The 21,338-nt window shown below is 42.0% G+C and overlaps 1 protein-coding gene across 1 annotated transcript in view; it reads right to left on the reverse strand.

Annotated features, from left to right (window-relative positions):
- TRHDE (thyrotropin releasing hormone degrading enzyme) overlaps positions 1–21,063 on the reverse strand; it is a 216,162-nt gene extending 195,099 nt beyond the window's left edge. Inside the window, exons 1-2 of the mRNA XM_061997273.1 lie at positions 20,240–21,063; positions 14,779–15,052 (exon numbers count right to left, since the gene is read on the reverse strand). Coding sequence (XP_061853257.1) covers positions 14,779–15,052; positions 20,240–21,063 — 1,098 coding nt within the window. The remainder of the gene's footprint in view (positions 1–14,778; positions 15,053–20,239) is intronic.
- Positions 21,064–21,338: the final 275 nt, after the last annotated feature.

The following is a 21,338-nucleotide window of genomic DNA, read 5'->3' on the forward strand; positions in this document are numbered from 1 at the left end:
TACACAGAGAAGTGTGTCGTTGATACACAATTATTCAGAATAGTTATATGTACAATATGCTGCAGGTGAATCTCATGACACCGAGTGGTTAGTTGGTAAAATGGCAGATAGAATTGAACATCTGTAAGGGCAAAGAAGCATAAATAAGAAAAAAAAATAACCATAACTATACACAGTAATAGAGTCTAAAATAGCTATAGTTCTGGGAAGAGTTCTTGGGAGTCACTGTGGACAGCTCTCGAAAACATCAGCTCAGCACCCAGCAAACACTAACAGCCAAACAGAATGTTACAACTGATTAAGAAAAGAATAAAAAACAAAACATTATTATGTCACAGAACAACTTTCAAGCACACAAACTTTGAGCACTGCAGGCAGTTGTGGCACCACCCCTCTCTTTCGCTCAGTGTTTCAAAACAGGCACTGTAGAACTTAAAAGGCACAGAGCAAGGTGATAAGAATAAGAAGAGATGGGAAGTGAATCCCATACAGGAGAGATTAAATACTCTTGCATTCTGAAAAAGGACAGCTAAGCCATCTAGAAAATCAGGACTGGTACACAAGAAGTGAATGATGAACAGCCAGTCACTGATCATCACAGCAAAAGAAGAGGGCAGACAAGCAAAAGAAGATGACAGACAGGGAAATGTGGAATAAATGCATTTAAGTAAACAACACATAAATAAATACAGATCTCGTTGCCACCAATTGTCATGGAGGGCAAAGTGCAACAGTTTCCAACACAGATAATGTATGTTCACAGAGAGCATATCCTTTGGCAGCTAATAAACCAGTCGCTCATGTATGATTCTAGGTCAGGGTCACTGATCACTGGAATCTAGGAGTAATACTCCATTAGTTGTCATCTCCAAACTGGTCTCCATATTGAACATGGTACAATATTTTCTTCTGTGACTGTTCTTACAAGTACTTTTTTGAAAGGACTGGGAAAAAAAAAAATCACTGTAATCTAACATACGACCCACAGCCAGAGCTGGCCTTCAAGGCCCTTGCTCAGTGGCTTTTCCTAGTGGATTGCACAGGGGGCATTTCTCCAATAATAGTGATCAACACAGCTCAACCTCAGGAAATAACTGATAATGGGTTCTTAATAACCAGGAAGGTGAGGTACAGATGGAGAAACAGTGAAAACTTCTCACCCCTTTGACAAGTATCACTTGTAATTCAGATATATCGAGCACCTGGCATTAACTTCTTCACCTGAGCAATAATGAGTGCAGCTTGGATGTGAAAGAGTGATACCTCGACAAGTCAGAGTGTCAAAATACTTTCACAGACAGTTTTATATTGTTCTTACTCCACAGTTATGATAGTGTATCACTAAAAAGGACAGTCCTGCATTTCCTCCTCCTCCTAGGTTAGATCCATGGACTAATTCACACATTGCATGAGATGTTTTGGTCAAAAAGTTATTACCTTTTTTTTGTTAGTTTCCCTTTTGATTATTTCAAACAGACTCACTGTTTAGCCATAGATCACTGGATCTGAGAGAAAGACACAGCAAGAGCGTGCAAGTGAGGGTACGAGGGGATGTTCAGTAGCAGCTCCTAGCTACGCTGTGTTACAAACAATGGTAAACTGCAGCTTATGGTTCAGCAGCATTGTTAGAACTTGGTCTGCTGAGTGAAAAACACAGATGTCCTTGGACCTGAAAGACACCAAGTCTGAAGTGGCTGGATGCCAAAAAGCAATCACTGAAGAAGAAAGGATATGCAAATCTGTGGTTAAGGGCTGGTAGGTAGCAGGAGAGCTTGTCCAAGTTCAGGTGACAGGGCTCAATAAATATGGAAAAGCACGTCAACTTGTAAATGTTTATGGTAACTGTTACGGTAGTCCAACTTCATGATAACACCACAACATCAGTAAATCTCCTCTGCATTTGGGAAGAAGAATCTTTCACAGCTGATAGATTCTGCAGAGAAATCAGTTTTGTTCTTTTCTGTTCCTCGGGTAGGTACTGCAAATTATCATTGCACTGGTGAGTTCAGTTAGGGAATAGATTGTATAATTAAATGTATTTAAATGCTTTCAGTGCTGCTAAAGCACATACATAAGTACAAAACAGTACTCAGGATATTTCTTCTTAGCCATCAACCCCTGAATAACAGAACTATGAAACCAGGCAACTCTATACTACCAGCTGCACTATGATTCACTAATCCTTTTTACCCTCACAATACTTCATGGTAGTATAATCATTCCTAGTCATGTGTGACTCATCAAAGTATTTTGTAGTAAAGACAAATGTTATAATATGCCCTATTGTAACCATCCAAATTACACAACTTCATTTCCATACCTAAATTATGCTTTTGCTGAACTTTTTCTGCTGCTCAAGCAGCTCTCACACAAAAGCTAGTTAGGCATTTCAAAATAGTTTCATAGCAAGGAGTCCCAAGCTTTTTGAGAGATGCCCTTCTTCACCTCCTTTCAGTTTCTCAAGCCAACTCATGCCTTCCACATCCCTGTTTTGAAAAGGTTTGCACTAGGTTCTTAATTCTAACCTGCCACCATATCTCCTCTGTAGGCCTTACATGTTTCCTGTGGCCTGAAGTTAATGTAACTTTGACTTGGCAGACAAGTTCTACAATACTTTCCGCAATAACTCTGAATGACCAGTCCCCTGGGGATCATCACAAGCCAAGCGACACGGAGGCACAAGGAAAAGTTTCAAACTTTCTTTTTCTACACCAAGATATCATATCCCCCAGTGAATTTATCCATCTACTATCTTCAGGACTATTAACTTTAATATATTCATTGCTATCTCTGTCCACGATAGATGTAATATTTTTAAGTAAAAGAGCTTTACAGAGTCTGCTCTATTTCTTAATCTTCTACATATTAAAAGTTTTTTAAAGTGATTGTCAGCATCAATGGGTGACTTACATATAATTTTTGAACTGTTCATATTAACTGCCTAAATTTCCTGTTCAGACCAAACAGGCTTGGCTCAAGAATAAACATTAAACCACTCATAGGAAGATAAAGTACAACCTTGTGGGTTTTTTAAAAATCAAACCCAAAAAGAAAACACCATGCCATATTTCAAGGATAAAATAGTAAATCACAATAAATCATACTAAGAATCACAGTTCCATGGAGATTCCGAACAGAACCTCAAGCTGAGGAACATCTCAGGTTCCAGAAGAAACCTCTGCCTTGTATTCCTTCAAATGAAACAAAGGGAATGGACAAGAAACAATATACACTCCTTTCCCAATAGGAACTTGAATAGCAAGTTTTCAAATTCAAGCACAAAGGCAAACAATGACTTTATCTGCATCACAGATGCACACTCTCTGCACAAGTAGATGGACAAATATTTGCATGAAAACAACTTGAGCATGGGATGATAGGAGGTTTCCAAATAATGACAGATTGCTACGACTTAGCTTGGATGGGTATATACTTTCTTGGGTGAAAAACTGGTTAGACGATCAGGTGCAACAAGTCGTTATCGATGGAGTTAAATCCAGTTGGCAGCTGGTCACAAGTGGTGTCCCTCAGGGCTCAATACTGGAGCTGCTCCTGTTTAACATCTTTATTCATGGTCTGGATGAGAAGATCGAGTGCATCCTTAGTAGGTCTGCAGATGACACCAAGCTGGATGAAGTGTCAATCTGCTTGAGGGTAGGGAAGCTTTTACTCATGGCCAATGCCATGAGTTTCAATAAGGCCAAGTGCCAGATCCTGCACTTGGGCCACAACAACCCCCACCAGTGCTACAGGTTTAGGGAGCAGTGGCTGGAAAGCTGCCAAGCAGAGAGGGAGTGTTGACTGACAGCAGCTGAATATGAGCCAGCAGTGTGCCCAGGTGGCCAAGAAGGCCAAGGGCATCCTGGCCTGCATCAGGAACAGTGTTGGCAGCAAGAGAAGGGAGGTGAACTTTCTCCTGTACTCAGCTTTGGTGAGGCCACATCTCAAATACTGTGTCCAGTTTTGGGCCTCTCTCTACAAGAAGGACATTGAGGTGCTGGAGAGGATCCAGAGACAGGCTACCAAGCTAATAAATGATTTGGAGCACATCTCCCACGAGGAATGGCTGAGGGATCTGGGGCTGTTCAGCCTGGAGAAAAGAAGGCTCAGAGGAGACCTTATCGCTCTCTACAACTACTGGAAAGGAAATTGTAGCGCAGCAGGGGTTGGTCTGTTCTCCCTAGTAACAAACAACAGAACAAGATTAAATGGCCTCAAGTTGCGCCAGGGGAGGTTCAGGCTGGATATGAGGAAGAAATTCTTTACTGAAAGGGTTGTCAGGCATTGGAATTGGCTGCCCAGGGAAGTGGTGGAGTCATGGTCCCTGGAAGTGTTAAAGAGGCAGGTGGATGTTGCACTTAGGGAAATGGCATAGTGGTTGATAAGGCTGGGACAAAGGCTGGACTCAATCTTAAAGGTCTCTTCCAGCCAAAATGATTCTATGATTCTACGATTCTGCTACTTTTGCTGGTGCTTATTGCAGAAAGGTGACATATAAAAGTCCTGTGGACTGAAATATAACAGATAACTCCCTGTGATCACTCTGTTCTCTTACTCTAGAATTGCATTTTTAAGACATTTTAAACACATGTTGTTGCTAATAACTAATAAAAAAAAACTTGATGAAGAGAAGCAAAACAAGACTGGGCATCACTCCCTATCACCTGAATCCAATTCATAAGACTTCAGTAAGATGAGAATTACTCCTTTAGTCTGGAGAAAAAAAAGCAGCTTATGTCTTCTCTGATGCAGTAGTAGCCAAAACCAAAACTATTTATTTTATGAATGATATCATATGCATTCATATATTTGGCTTTAAATGAAGCAGTATGTGAAATCACTCACTGACATTCCCACATAGAGATTTGGGTTTCTAACTGAATTAACTCAGGTGAGACAAAAAAAAAATACCCTATCAAACTTTCTCACCAGGTATAAATGGGTCTCCCTTTTTTCCCCATGGTATTTAAAGGGTAACAATGAACTTTCTCTAAAATAGCATTATCAAATTTTAAACATAAAGGAACACTTTTCAGTAAAGTACAACCCAGTGTGATGTACTGTTATTTAGCCACAGACTGTGACTTAATTAGCCAGAGGACTGGGGAACAACAAGAAACACATGTGTGGTATGCAAGTGATTCAGTAGGTATACTTCTTTCTTTGAAATTAATCCATAGGAATCCACTTCCCTTCTTCCTCCTTCACCTTTTATTGCCTTCTTTTATCTCCTCCATCTTTTATACCCTTCTTCTTTTATCTTTATTAACAAAGGTACTGCTTGCTCTCCTGAGGATACAAACCCTTGAGGTTCCAAGCTGCTGTGACTACCAAACTACCCGCTGTTCTCAGGAACGCGAGGAGTGAGTGGGAAGAAAGTGGGTGCCTCCAGAGGGACCCTCAGTAAATGATGCTAACCACCTCTTGCTTCTTATCCCCTCCCCCACTGTAGTTACTTCAAATAAGTAAAGTATTAGTCTTTTCATTCTGTCCCACACTGCCACACAGTTCTACTGCATGCTGTGAAACAAAACACATTGCTAAATATTTTTCAGGATAATCCACTGTGGGATAACTTTTTTTCAATACACTTTAGGTCATTTACCCTTCAAAGAGAAACATAATCTGCTTTCAAATTATGCTGTTCCAAATAAGAAGATAACAGGCTCAGTTTTCATCTCTGGCTGCTCTTGCTATGTCTCAACAGCATGCAGCAGCCAGAAAGCTGCCAGACATCAGCAGTGGAAGATCTCCTATGGGTACCATTTAGTGGAACCAAGCCAACTTGGCTGGTTCTCTGCCACCTGTCCCCACCCCACTGCACAAGAGGGGTGCCAGGGGATGGGGCCACATGCCAGGCTTTAGCAGCTGAGCAGTCGCAGCAGCCACTACAAGATGAAATAAACTTGACAATGTGACCACCATATACAAGGCAGTCACGAGTCACCCTGGCTATTCCCACAGTTGCAGTTTGCCCTGGGCAAATGACACACTTGGAGAGTAGCAGGGAAGGACATATGAAGCCAGTCTGTGCCAGGCTGGACCCTGGAAAAGCACATTTGTGCTATGAAGCTGTGCCATTCTGGCATCTAATAAAAAAAATCTTCAGAAGAGATACCTGAATTGTGAAAACACCCTACTGGAACAATGAAAAAGTACTATTAACCACACAGACACATTCCTAGAAAATCAAACAGACCAGATCCTCTAGTAGTACAAATGCAGGTAACACCACAAAACACAGAGCCTTTCCTTACTCTAAGCAGAAATAATTACTGGGACAAAGGCAAATTTGTGCAGGTTTTTCAACATGAAAAAAAAAAATCAGGTCAAGGCAGGCCCAAGAGGTAAATGTTACAGACAAATGACTGTAGGCTAAATTTCTTGCTCCTGTGTGGAAAAAAAAATATATTAAAATTTACCTAAACCCTGGAGGAGAGACTCGCCTACAAATAAATACAAGTATACGTCACTCTCCTCCCTCATGAATACTGCATCTGTCACTCAACTAGATGTTAAGTAAACCACCTGCCTCAGTAATCCATTTTCATTGCACAGAGCACAGTTACTATGGTAGGTATACAGGATAACACTCGTTTGACTGACAGATGTTCAGGCTGGTGCAGGAATGTGTTCACTTTTACGTCCTGGGGTGAGATGCCTCCTACAGATTATGTGGCACTTAATTTTTGCTTTTATAGCAAGAGCATGACTCCTATGGAAACATGTTAATAGACTCTTGCTACTTCTTTGGATGTCAGAAAGCAGAATTCATGTTAATGCTAAGGACAGAGACCTTAACGAATAAGTTAATGAAGCCAAATATGACAGCAGAACAGAAGAGGCATAAGGAGACATGAAAGAATGTAGTACAGAGCATAGCTCCAGTGTTCAGCCTTCACTATGAGTTATATTGTCACAGTACCTACTATTAAGCACATACTCATTATCACATGAAAGGAAAAGGAAATAAGAGTTTTTCCTCTTCCATCTCCCTCCTTCCCTTGCTTGTAAGGTGGGAAATGGGAGGGACTTCACAGGGAATTCACACTACTCTCTTCCAAGCAAGCAGCAAGGAAGGAGTGGAAAGTACTAAGAGTCTCAGACCTTCCTATTAGCCAGAAAAGACTCCATGAAACAGCTACGGGCTGAACTGCTCTTGAAAGTACAGAATTGCAACCAGGATACTGTTCTGACCAACATCAGGCCAGGAATCACATGTGCTGCCTCTCTCTCTCTGCTCCCTGTTGTTGCAGGCAAGCCACAAACCTATAAATCATCCACAAATTAAGAAACTGAATTATGCTTTCCAACAGTCTCCTTGCTACTACATACAAAGTAAAGCACACCACTGCCACCAGACACTTACACATCATCTTCCTAGCCACAACCAAAACCAAATTGTTCCCAAACCTCAGTCTTTCAACTCATTAAAAATTTGCAGACTGCAGTTGGGAATTTATGTTAGTAAAATAAATATCACATTTGAATACTGCATGTACTACAGGTGCTGACAGAAAGCATTTTTTAATGGAGTAAGCAAAATATATGTACAGTGTTTTCCTAGTGCATTCAACTTGCAAATTCAACCAGAAATCAATAACAATGGATTGCAAGTTCGCAATTTGTGTTTTTAACAGATTCCTTGGCATATTCAGTTTAGCATGGATGCTGATCACATAAGTTTTTGTTTGTTTGTAGCATATTTTGTGGCTAGAGTATTTAAAAATTAATACACTAGAAGTCATTTTCAATATACAAACCCGAAACAGACTGGCTAAACAAATACTAATGCAGTTAATCTGAAAAAGCTATCATTTATTTGGATTAGTAATGTATCATATTGCAGTTTCACACTTAACCAAACAATTAACAGCAGTAAGATCAAATTAAGTAAAAGGCACTTGTAGAACCAGCCTTGTTCTACATACAAAAATGCATATGAGCAAAAGCACAAATACACTCATCCATGTTCATATGTGTGTGCTTTTCTAGTTCAATGCACCTGCATACCTCCCAACACATTCTTTGTAGCACGCATTTCATTTTAACTGTTTAAAGTTATTTTGGGGAAGGCAAGAGTGGGACAAAAAACAGGTAATGAAGGCCAAAAACTGACCAGGTATCACCAAATCACCATCAGAGCAGCACTGCAGGGCATACAAAGATAAAACATGAGACATCTGCATTACACCAGGCTTCAGAAACATGCCTGCTGATTCCTGTAGTGGCTGCTATCTGCTTATCAGATACACGTGTGGCCTCCCAGTGGTAAGCGATGGGCTAACGAAAGTTACTCTTCCGGTGTAGGTGGGCTTAGAGATTAGAGCTCATCTCTGGAGCTGGACTAAATTCAGTTTGTAGAGGAAGAAAATTTTAATTGAGAACTAATTCCGCTTTTGATAGCTAAAATCATTCTGCTGTAACCAATTTGCTCACCCACAAAGAACTATCTGGTGTATAATTGCTTCGATACTGATTAATAAATAATAACTGATGTAGAGACTTTGCTGGCAGTTAATAACCAGCAGCTGAAGAGAGGGCCTAAGGCAGAGCCTCAGGCCTTTAACCCAGGTAGTCATTAACTGACAGAAAATGCCTCATCTTGAGGTCATTACAGCCATTACATCAAAATATTAATACATTTTTAAATACAGAATAATTTTCTAAAAGCTACCAGCTGAACTGCACAATAAGTGTAAAGTTATTTTGGAGAACTGATGGTTTGGGTTTCTTTCTAGCAACTACCAAATGACAGAACACGATGGGGAAAAAGTTATTCTGAATAGTTGTTCAACCTGATTTATTTATTTTTTACTATCAATGACAGTCAGCTCTTCAGTCTCTTCTGAAGACTGATAACCGCACTGCAGATGAGCGATAGCCCAGCCCAGCTCTCCAGCACCTCAGGGATTGCTAGAAGAACTACACTACCTCCAGTCATCTCATCTTCAGGTCAAGCATAAAACCATGGTGTCAGCGACCTAAACTACCATGAGCTGTTGAACATGCACCAATCCTGACTTAAGTTTCCTTATGTGGCTCTGTTTACTAGCCATTCCTGGGTAAAAATTATTTTTCACTTGTGCAGTTGCAATCAAGCAACCATTACTGCACAAATGTCATTTTTGACACTATGCTATCTTTTTAGATTATGCCGAGTCAAAATGAGTGAGTTCTTGAAACACATGCCTAAGAGAACTCAGATGTTTATGCAGGCTCTCTACAAGCCAGAGAGCCCTATGGAAACAGTAATTATCCTATTTTCCTTTAGCCAGATTATTATAGCTCCTCCTCATTAGACTGGATAAGATTTAACTGTAAAGTATTGAATTAAGACTTTACCAATCAGGAGTTTGTGATATCTACTTACACCTTACAGTAATAACAAAGCAACACCAGTGCAATAAAGGTTGGCCTATTGTGGTATGACTCTTTTCATATGATCTTTCATAGCCTTTCAAGGTCTTTCTGGGTATTACGACAAATTACTTTGCACTGATGACTCTAATATTTAACATAAGTGAAACCAAGATGTACTAGGTTGTAGAGGTCTCTCCAAAATCACAGAATCACAGAATCTTAATGGTTGGAAGGGACCTCGAAAGATTATCTAGTCCAACCACCCTGCCAGAGCACGACCAAAATGCACCGTGCATGGATGCAGCCAGCCAGCTGATGTCCTACCCTCAGCAGCTGACCAAGCTGTGGTCAGACTCACACACTGCCAGTCCTGCAACACAAGCTGCAACCATTTTGGAAAAGGAGTAGAAGTAGTAAATGTGAAATCACACCAAATTCTTCCTTCAGTGCTGCCACCCATCGGCATTCCTCCTCCCACTCCCCACAATCCAGACAGATAGCCTCTTTCTTTCACTGCCACTCAGTCTCATCTGCTCCAGCACCGCCTGCACTTGCTCTTCTAATCCCTGTGCTCACAGTTCCTCTTGAATCCACTCCTTTCCATACACTTTCTGGATTTCTTTTTAGCAGATCTTTCCCCTGACAACAGCCAGACACTTAAAAGCTGATAGTTGGCATTTTATTTCCATACTTATCTCCACATCCCATCCACAGCAAAACAGAGGATCAGTCTCCCCAAAACATCTCTTTCCTGCAATGCATTCATTTCCACTGATACACTCAGCATTGTCTCTGAGTGCTCACTCCTTCCACTAACTGAAAAAAGAGAAAGAATTAGCAAGGGGGGAAAAAAAGAGAACTAAAATAACTTATGAGACAGTGAAAAGGCACACAGGATATAGTAAGTTTCCAGGTCCATCTGACAAGCAAAAGAAAAATAGAGGATTTGGAGAACAGAAGTACAACTAAACATGAAATACAGTTAAAAAAAAAAATCCAGACAGCAGAAAAATAAAGTAACAATGGTAGGAAAAAGCTGGTGGATTGAAAGCATAGATAAAGACAACAATGAAGGAAAGAGACGCAGAGATGATGTGACAGGCATTATAATCCATCCAGCAATATTTTAAGAATTACTGACAAATAACAGGTTTCTCAGAGAAGTTGTGGCTGTCCCATCCCTGGAAGGCCAGGTTGAATGGGGCTTTGTCCCTGCCCATGGCAGGAGGGTGGAACTAGAGGATCTTTAAGGTCCCTTCCAACTAAACCATTCTGCGATTCAACAATTCTATATGAGGTATGATTAGGAAACATAACACATGAATAAAAGCAAGCAAGCACATGAAAATAAGCGGAGTTTCTATGCAGTACACAGATCTCCTAGTTTTCACCAACTACAGCCAGCACTAACTGCTAAAGCCACAGAAAGATCAGCTAAGCCTGCTCAAAAGGGAATCCCTGCTCAACACAGCATTACCTCAGTCAGCACTCTGGTAGAACTATACTGCTCCCTAGTCTACAGGAACATAGATGACTGTACCACAGTCCTTCCACAGGAATTAAGCTCCTGCCCAAAGGCAAAGGCAGTTGAAGGGGCTTCCTGTAACCCCAGATTAATCTGAATGACATATTATATATTTGTAATGCATACAAAAAGTCAGCTCTGCTTTTAAATTACCTGCTCTGGAAGCGATTCCAATAAGACCCATATGGACTGAAGAACTATGTTAATGATTCACATCCACTGAGCTGTGCTCCTAGAAAAGCACTGCTTCTCTTAATTCTCCTTTCCTAACTAATTTTAGTGTAGGAAATACAGAACATCTTCATGTCAACAAGAATTACATAGGCTATATAAAGTTACTATTTTGATTGGCTACCTAAGTTTTTCAAAAGTCAGTTTCTGTTTATAACTTGGTTTGTGCTGAATCTTATGCTTAGGTTAAAATTAATTTTGAGGTCAATGTCAATTCTTTGAGAAAAACTGAACAGATAATACTTAACCATTTTTAAGGAATAAACATGCTTTTAATCTCACTGTCTCTTCTGTTTCTCAGGGAATTTATTTACCCTTGACCAGAGCACTTTAGTCTTTTAGACTTTTAGGGGTTTAGACTAGTTAGCTGGAAGAGAGGTAAGATTTTACTCATTAACATGCTGGCAAAATTTTAAATGACAGCCTTCTCCTCCCAAAATGTTTTGTGAACCAAAAGTGGGTTCATGGAAGTACCAAAACAAAAGCAAAAGTATATGCAAGCTGAAGTATTTCAGATGTCTACTACATATCTACAAAATAAATGCAATATACATTGCATTGATTGAAGAAAAATTATCCAGTGTAAGAAATGGTCTGTCTATCCTCAAACCAAGAAATGCTCCAAGACAGAGATCTGGTTAATTTTCATTGAACATTCATTCATTTTTAGAAGCAAACTTACTTTCACATTCATTGCCATGGATATGGGAGCAACTAAATTCCAGTGAAAAAGTGCCTTCAGACGAAACCAGGAAGTTTAGAATTGCATGTGCCAGGATTCAGGTAGTTTCTAATTCACCCAGTAGTGTCCATGAACTAGTATTGCAATACAACACTCAAAAAGATGGATTACCTCAGCAATTCATCTGAATGAACGCAGCTCTGAACTGAAGTGTTTGCCCTGAGTTCATACCATAAGACACTCTTTCTACAAAACTGAATTATTAAAGATTATCAGATCACAAATGGACTGAAAAACAGCAAGATATATTTAATGAGTAACCCAGAGTAAACTATTTTGGACGTTAATATACCTTGTGATAGGGGTATTATTAAAAAAAAAAAAACAGTAGAGTTAAAACTCTAGACTAACCAAACAATTTTATGGGATAAGTGACTACCTAGATCTGTGAAGGTTTCTGGTCTTCAGGTCTTCTGAAGATTACCACCAATTTGCATAATTGTTGGTAAAGTTTTCTACAGCAGTCCAGTCAAGGCAATGGAGAATAAACATGTATGTTCTACATGCACTGAACCAACAGATTTAAGTCCAACTCTAAGGTTCGACTAGCCACAAATTCCTAACAAATTAATATTTGGATTTTTTTTTAGGATTCCTGTCAAACCTAAAGTCTCAAGAACAGTTTTGTGAAACATGAGAATAGCAGAAAGTTATCAATGATTGTCTATAAGACATGAGTATGCCTCTTGTCTTCAGGGTAGCAAGCTTACTCAAGCAGCAAAAGTCTACAGCATTCAAGCAGCTAAATTTTACATCATATGAGTTCTGAATATCACTGCAAGAAAATTAGATTCTCTTCAAGTTAAATACAAGTTGTATCTTTCAACTTGATGGTCCTGAGGTCCCATGTTGCACATATTTGCTTGCACTAATGTTGGAAGCCACTGTTTGCAGCTGTTTCTCAGCTAAGACTAGGGCATTTCAAAGTGAGATAACAGGGTAGCATTATGTATGACAAACACAAGTGTTGTACTGTATTAGAGCACAAGGAACAATAGACCTATCTACTAGAGTATACCCCAAAAACTTCCATCTTAACAGAGCTAAAGGAGAATCTCAAGTAATCAGTTTTCTAAAGCTGAAAAACACCAGACCATTGCAGCTTAGGAATAAATCCTTCAGCTGGTGGAGTACATTACATTGAAAATCATCAATTTCTGCCTGCATAGAAGTCCGTTTTGGTACTCGTTGACACGGAGGAAGAAATAGCCTGATAATCTCGGCCTGTTGTACTAAGCCAGTGAATACTTCTTTGACTATTTCAACAGCCAGAGGCAACCAATTCCTCATCCCAAGAGCAATCACTCTTGTTCAGATAATTAATCTGCTGGTAGGAACACTAAGAACCAGGTATTCACCTCTCCTTCCTTATTTCTTTGTCTTGGCACTTGTGAGATTGTTTTCTAAATTAACCCAAAGTACTGAACTGACAGAAACAATCTGGACAAAAAAAAGAAACAAACAAACAAAAAAATCAACTCCACACAAAAATCCCCACACAACACCAAACCCAAAGTCTTTCAGCCACTGCAGGTAACCACTGTAACTGTGAGCATGGCCTCGGTAATTCCCACATCCTTAGACTCATAGGTTAAAGCGTCTCAGAGAATTACTTCCTAGGCATGCTTCCTCCCTCTTTTGTGGGGCCAAAGGGTAGTGTCATAGTCTTCTGGCCATGGAGGGAAAGGGCTGGAGAGGAGTGAAAGGCCCCTCAGTATCCTACCCATCTGTCCCGGTAACCATCTCCCTCATCTACAACATTGACTTGAATGTGTACTAGGGCTCTGCCAGTCACACAAAATGAGGGACCAGAGAATCGATTTGGTTGAAAACTCACCACATCTTCATTTATTTTTTCAGGTCAGTTTTTAGATAGATCATACAGCTGTACAGAGTTGAGGGCTAGCACAAGACAAAGAAAACTTCTGAGGTGGTGTCAGCTCTCTCCATAGCAACTCAATACTTGGTCTAGCTAAAAGTGGTTATGGAGATGTTTCCTGACCTCATGAGCCACAGAAGGGAGGCCTGCAGTCCTTCTTCATGCCCTGAGCCTACAGCATGGGTACAGAGCTTTTCCCGAAGCCTAAGGTAGACCCTTCATTTTGTCAAGCACACTGCTTAAAGTGTGACCTACCCCTCTGCTTCCAAAAGTAGCTCTGTGTTGTTATTCATAATAACTAAGAAGGAAGGGTTTCTCTGTATGTTCACCTGAAAAATCAAGATGACAGCGCTGTGAAATATTCTATTAAGCTGACAGCACTTCTTATGTATGTTTTGCCTCGTTATACAGTTCTGAGCTTGATATTTGTAAACAAAATCAAAGGATTTTCTCTCTTCTTTTTCATGGTATAACTACTGGAATCATGCCACATTTGGAAACAATGACTCCAGAGAGTTAGTGGTTCCATCGACCTGGACTTCCACAGGAAGCTGATAGGTTGCAAAGTCCTGCTCCCAAGCAAGAGGTCTAAGATAGAAATTACTTAGCAGCCACCTGAGCTAGCACACAGCACACCGATGTCAGTACTGAAGGAAGGAGACCGGAAACCCTGACAGTATTACTGCTTTCTTTAAATAGTCTCACAAATACTAGTGATGAAAAGGCTACAGGAAAAACCAAGAGAAAACTTCCCATGAAAATAAAAGTGAAGGGAAATGGCATATTTAAAAGTTTAAAATGCCAAAAGACTACCACACCAACTAAGCTAACCTGTTACAAGAAGTATCAGACAAACCAAAAAGGTTAGGTGAACCTTCAGAAAAGGTCCCAAACAATAGACTAACATTAAATAAACTGACAAATTTTAGGAATGTTGATCAAGAAAACACTTTAAGTGCTTGATGTTATAATTTCTTAGAAAAAGTGAAGGTTTTCAAAATAACAAAATGTATTTGATACAACATTAGAAACACTTACAACTACTCCGCTCTTGGTTACAGTTTCCCGGTGTGTAAAATTGCACACAGCCCAAGCTAGGTAATACGTGGACATTAGAGGGGTCTGTGAAAAGTGATCTGTAACCCATCCATCTTCTTCAAAAACAGAAGTTTCTACTGGCATGTTGGATAAAGATAAGTAAGTTGCTTGATGCCTGATGCTGATTTTGAAAGTGGCCTTGTAGATGGGCTCGTCGAAGCAAGGAAACGCTTTTCTGGCATGAGTAGGAGAAAACTGTGTAACACCAAGAAACCTATAAAATAAACAAAAAGAATAAAGCAATTACTATTTGTGTGCAGTACTTGATTCATGGACATTCTAAAAACAGACACAGCTTGACTTTTGTGGTTTACGGGAGGAAAGGGAACAAACTGTACAAAGTATACAGCATTTGAACACCGCTTTGCCACTTTCTTTCTGCCTGTACTGGAATACAATGGATACAAAGTAATGGCTTACAAGTTTCCTACTAATTTGCAGACACCACATTGACCTTAAATAAATAATCTCTGGCCTGGCATCAAACTCCAGGTTCTAGCAGTTTTACTCATAAATATATATTAAAAACAAATTAATCAGCATTGGTTATATGATGTAAAAGATGCAGTTCTCAGTTCAAAACAGGATTTAATAGCCTTTTAACGTTGCCTTTATTTGGGTATCAGAATTTACAGCCACATAGTGCACTGAAGAAGGTCATTGTTTCTCACTACAGGTTGCATGTAGGTCTGAGACACAGTCCTACACAGCACTTCTGCAACTGTGCAAGTCCAAAATAAACATAGTGAGCTCTGCAGAATTATAAATACAAGCAAATTTGAGTGATGAGCTTGGCACCGTTAGGTTAGTGGTTGGACATAATCATCTTAAAGGTCTTTTCCAACCAAAATTATTTCTATTAAATTATTAAATAAGCAGAGAGTAGTTCACTGTTCACCTACACTTGCATTACTTTTCTGGGGTATTTTGTAGAGAACAAATTTAAATCCTCAGTTAATGGGTCAAATTATGAAAAGATCTCTGAAGGAGAAAAAGAGTCCTATTATGCCATTTTATAGAATGGGAAGGCTGCAGTTTGACAATAAAAGTTTCCTTTGGAACTAAAAAGATTTTAATCTAGATAGAGAATAGGAACCTTTCTGGGTAGAGACTTGTATTTACACATTTGGAGAAAACCCATGTGTAATGATGTCTTTACAGAACCAAGTGTTACCCTGAAAAAGCTTGAATTATGGGGCTCAATAAGAATATCTATGAGGGGCATGCAGATGAAAAATTACTATGAGCCAGATGTATTTCCCCAGAGGTGAAACTATCACCTCTTCCAAACAAGGCTATTTTTTTTTTTAACTTTAAAAAATTTCCACCACTGATGCAGTTACCATCAGTCTTTTGTCTAAAATAAATAATCTTATTTGCCAAGTAATTATTGAAGGAATTAATCATATCACATTTTTCTTGTCTCATTATAAACCGCGGATTACTAAAATCATAATTCTGCATGAGGTTGTTGAATATAAGGTAAAAAGTTGGTGCCAGGTATTCCGGTGTTAATCCACCAAAATTCCATATTATCAGTGGATTTGCACTAGTGCAGCAAAGCCAAATCAGCCAATTAAATGAAGCAAAGCAACTTAATTTATATGCAAAGTATTTCAAGTGGACCTGATTCTGCATTCCGAGCACACTCTAAATAGCTACAGACATCAACAGAAGCTTCAAGTGAGCATGGAAAACTATACTGGTCTGTTATTAATAAAGCAAGAATGATGAACTTTCCTCTGCAATTAACAATTTTAATGAGCTGAGACACACATGTAAATGCACACTTAGGGAATACTGTATATATTTTGACACTCTCTAAATAAAGAAGTGAGGGAGTTTTTTCACACTTCTTAGAGATCCTATCTGTAGTCTTTTAATACTTGTTAGGTTTTAGGCCACTGAAACAATCCCTTCACCAGACTAACAGAACCTGATAAACTCTGTATCTTCTGTATTCTCACAGATGGATATATATATATATCCACATACACGTAACTGGGCAAACACAGGGCAGTCAATATCTCACACTAAAAATACATCAACTACCAATAACAGTGATATTTATAGCATGTGCATTACTATCAAACATCGATTTTCTTGTTGCACCATAAAGCAAAACAAACAAAAAGTTAAAAACTGATTCCCAAACACTAAACCCTTAAACAAACAAATCACACTGTCTGTTTGTATCTATTTCTCTCTGTGTTAAGAGGCAAAACCAAACAAAATTTCTATAGCATGCCAAAAACGAAGAGCCGACTGAGAATTTAATCCATCTCTCTATACACCTCTCTGGGCACTGACATTTTTATCTCCAATATCCCAAACTATCACCATAAAAAGTTGGTACTTCTGGGAATGGCAGCCTTGCAGCCTTTCTTCTCAGCATACCCATGGCAGTAATTTGCAGGTTTTAATTCCACCTCATCTATTAAAAGGGAGACATGTGTTTCCTCAACAACCTATCTATTTTGACATCTTAGTTGTTACAAGATGGAAGAATATGTCTGTTTGTTTTGTCTGAGTGCTGTAAGAAAAGTCTTTTTCCTTTTCATTTATGCCAAAGTGTGATGTTCATTTAAATTATGTGTGCATATTCTAATGGTACTGTACAGCAGCTCTGTATTAATTGTCTGTTGATTACTGCCAGTAAATTCTGGCACATGATGCCAAGTAAATTTGTAGCGTTATCACTTGCCTTTTACCTTTCAATTAAAGTAGCAAAGATTTCAGTAAGAAAAGAAATACTTTTACATAGCTACCAACACTTCAAGCTGATTTATGACTTTCAACCTGTGAAGACAACAGAAAGCAAACTAACTTTAGGAAAAAAAAAATATGAAGTGAAGGCATTATTATGTTTTTGAAGCCTCACAGTTAGCCAGAGTTATTCAATCCTCAGGTACAACAAAAGTGAAAAATGATAGTTCAGACCCTTTTATAGCAACTGCTACTCCAATAAGATTGCTGTATTTTAATCACATATAAAGATGACAAAAAGCTAAAGCCCTGCTGGAACATCAAGGTTTCTCAGAGCATGAGAGAAAGCTGTCTATCTCTCGTAGTAGAAGCTGCCCATGTTTAGGGACTACAAATGCTTATATGTATTACATTAAAAATAGGTTATTAATCAAAATGCAAATTGGTACACTGTAAGAATGGGCTCTGAACAAAGAAGTTCCCTGGTTTAGAACGTGTATTATTTACTGTATACTATAGTGAGTCGTTAAGCTTGTCACAGTTGAAAAGGAAAAACAGTACTTTATTATAAATACCTAAAACTGTAACCATGCAATGATTACAGCTTTAAAAAACATTTTACTGAAAGAAATATAAGGGAAACGGTGTAAAGAAAAATATGCCAGTGAATTCAGTATAGCAATGCTACCTTACATCAGGTAAGGATCTTGCCCGGTATGACTATATTCAAGTACATTAAAAACAAAGCAACATGTATATGAAAAGAGCAGCAGGAAATTCATTTTACCATCACCTTCCATCTGTGTCTTAAGCTTTCTCAATGATTCAAACAGTGAATAGGCCTTTTGTGGTGTTTTTTTAAATCATAACTGGGACATCAGTATTGAAGTGTAGTACAATAATTTTGGAGAAATGTCACTGTCACGCCTATTTGACGGTTCAATTATTCCTACACAGAGTCTAAATATACAATAATAAAACTTGCTTAAATAATTTCTTGGGTTTGTAAAGTGAATTATAACCCCTGCTGTTAAAAGTATTTTTTTTTCCAATTTGCCCATTTCCATACAGGTCTGCAAGAAGTCCCGCTTACCCCAGTCACTCACTCCTCCATGATGAAAGGCAATTTATCTGCATCTTTTCTCTTTCAAATTTCCATTTTGTTTCACTGTGATGATAACTTGTAAAAACTTATTTCAATCCTGCTTGTAGTTTTGAGGTCGGGCTGTTTAAAATGGTCAGTAATCACAGTAATGAAAATACGTTTATTTAATTGAGTTGGTGAACACTCTTTTTCTGTATGACTTCATCTTTTCACCCAGTTCTTCCAACTACAAACTCTTTGCTTCACTTTGCAGTACAAAACTGTAAGACTCAGGAAGAGAAAACCTGTCACTGCACAGATGTTTCAAGAAAGGCAGCATAAAAAGGAACCAACTCTAAAATTATAAAGCGTACCAGAACTACCAAGGAGCCCATCCCACCTTTCTTTTCTATTACAAAGCCTGAATGTGGTTAGAAAAAGAACTTTAAAAAAATAAAAGGAAAAAAAAAAAAAGTCCTGTAGCTGCGTAAACAGGGACCTCCACAGAGACTTTACCTACCATAAAAAGGGCTTCGGCAAGGGCCTAAGGACTACAACAGTCAATACAGATCAAGTTCGAACCTTGGTCTGCACGGAAACAGTGAAAACTCTTCAGCTTTACCCTGCCACAGAGTGTAGTACATCTGCAGAGATTCAGTTGCAGCAGGTGGCGTAAACGTGTCTACGCTATGTGAAATCCCACTGCCTTTTTCTTCACATAGTGAAATAGACCAGTAGAGAAGTTCCGTTCCCTTACACGCTGCTAACTGTAACCTGCTTGGCACTGCTGTCACAGGAGGACACACAGCAGCCGGACGCAGAGGGAGTGTTTATGAAGCAGACCCGGCGTGTCTGCTTCATAAACCCGGACTGCCCCGACAAGGTCAGAGCGGCCGCTGCGTTTTACTCGTGCCACCCGCGGACGTTCCGTCGCTACCACCGTCCGTTTCCGAGCCCCGCTGGGGCACCTCGTGAGCCGCTGCTACATCCCGCAGCCTTCCCCGCCCGCGGCAGGGAGCGCAGGCGGAGCGCTCCGCTCACCTGGCGCGGCCCCGGATAACCCCGGCACGGCATGGCACGGCTTCCCACACGGCCCCAGCCCGAAGCCGCCCTGCAGACCGGCCCAACTGAGGCACTTCTGCCTGCTCGCTCGCCCGCCCCCGGTGATGCCCGGCGTGCCCCGCCTGCTCCCACACAGCCCCTCACGCCTCGGCCGCCCTCTCCGATCTCCCTCTAACACGCCCCTCCCCGCTCCGCGCCACTAGCCCGTGTCGAGGGGGCTCGCGGCCCTAGAGAGCCTTCGCAGCTCCGCCTCCCCAGCACCTGCCGTCAGGAGCGGCCGGGACGCCTGGCGAGGCGGGCGGGCGGTCAGAGGCAAGGCCCGCCCTGCGCTCACTTGCCGCCCGGGCGTCCCGCCCATCACGGCTGCCCCTCGCCCCCGCGCAAGCCGGCCGAGCCCCGCGAAGCCCACGGCTTCACCCGCCTGGCGGCGCCGCGGCCGCCGGGTCCTAGCGCCGCCCCTCCCGAAGTTTGGCGCGGGGCTGCTGCGGAGGGGCGGGGGCCGCCAACTTCGGCCCAAGTTGAGCTGAAGCGACGCGGGCGGTACGCTACCTTCTCTCGCCGTGAAGGACGTAGGAGCTGCGGAAGAAGCCCAGCAGCTCGTTCTCGATGAGGGCGTTGTAGATGATCTTGAGGTTGTAACTTTTCTGCACCTCCAGGCTGCGGTTGAGGACGACGACGAAGACCTGGGTCTGGGGGTAGAAGAAGGAGCGTGCCACCCGCACGCCGCCGGCCAGCTTGTCCTCGGCCACGCGGACCGCCTCGATGTGCATGCGGTGAGCGTGCAGCACGATGTAGCGGCTGGCGTTGAGCACCTCTAACTGCACGTTCACCTCCCCGCTGAAGGTGAAGTTCTCCATGAAGGCGCTCAGCATCAGGTTGTAGTGCAGCGGCCGCAGGTGCCGCGGCAGCCGCGGCCGGGCCCAAGGCGGCAGCTCCCGCCGCCGCTGCCACTCCTCCTCCTCCTCCTCCTCTTCCTCTTCGTCCGTCGCTGCTTCTCCGCCCCGCGCCTCCTCCTCCTCCGGCCGGCCGCGGGGCTGCCCCGCGCCGGGAGGCTGTCGGGCCGCCCCTGAGAAGCTCCCGTTGCCGCCGGCCCGTGGCGGGCCGTCGGCGGCGGCGCCACACTCCTCGAAGCGGACGCTGAGCAACACGGCGATCATGGTCACGGCCAGCAGCGCCAGGATGGAGACGGCGAAGCCCAGCACCAGGCGCTTGTGCACGGCGATGTGCCGCTCCGTGGTGCGGGGTCTCGGCCCCGCCGCCTCGGCCCAAGGGCCCGGCGGCACTCCCCGACTGCCGTTCCGCAGGGCGGCTTCTTCCTCGATCATCATGGGGGTGACGGGCGGGCGCTTCTCCCGCTTCTCCTCCAGGGCCATCACGGCAGCGCCGCCCTCGTCTCCCGCGGGGCCGCCGCCCCCCGAGGGGGCCCCGAAGGCATGGGAGGCTCCGAGGCAGGGGGGCCCTCGGCCCGGGGTCGGGGGGACGCGCCGCCTCTCACTTCCCGAAGAGCTGCATCACTCTTGACTGCGGGCAGCCCCGCCGGGGAGCGGCCCCCGGGCAGGGGGACGGCACGGGATCGGGAAGGAGCCGCCGGCGGTGATGGGCGCTCCCCGCCGTCCGGCCGCCGGAACGACGCCGCTCAGGCAACTTG

Source organism: Colius striatus, chromosome 1 (assembly GCF_028858725.1).
Source record: "Colius striatus isolate bColStr4 chromosome 1, bColStr4.1.hap1, whole genome shotgun sequence".
In the NCBI taxonomy this organism is placed as follows: domain Eukaryota; kingdom Metazoa; phylum Chordata; class Aves; order Coliiformes; family Coliidae; genus Colius; species Colius striatus.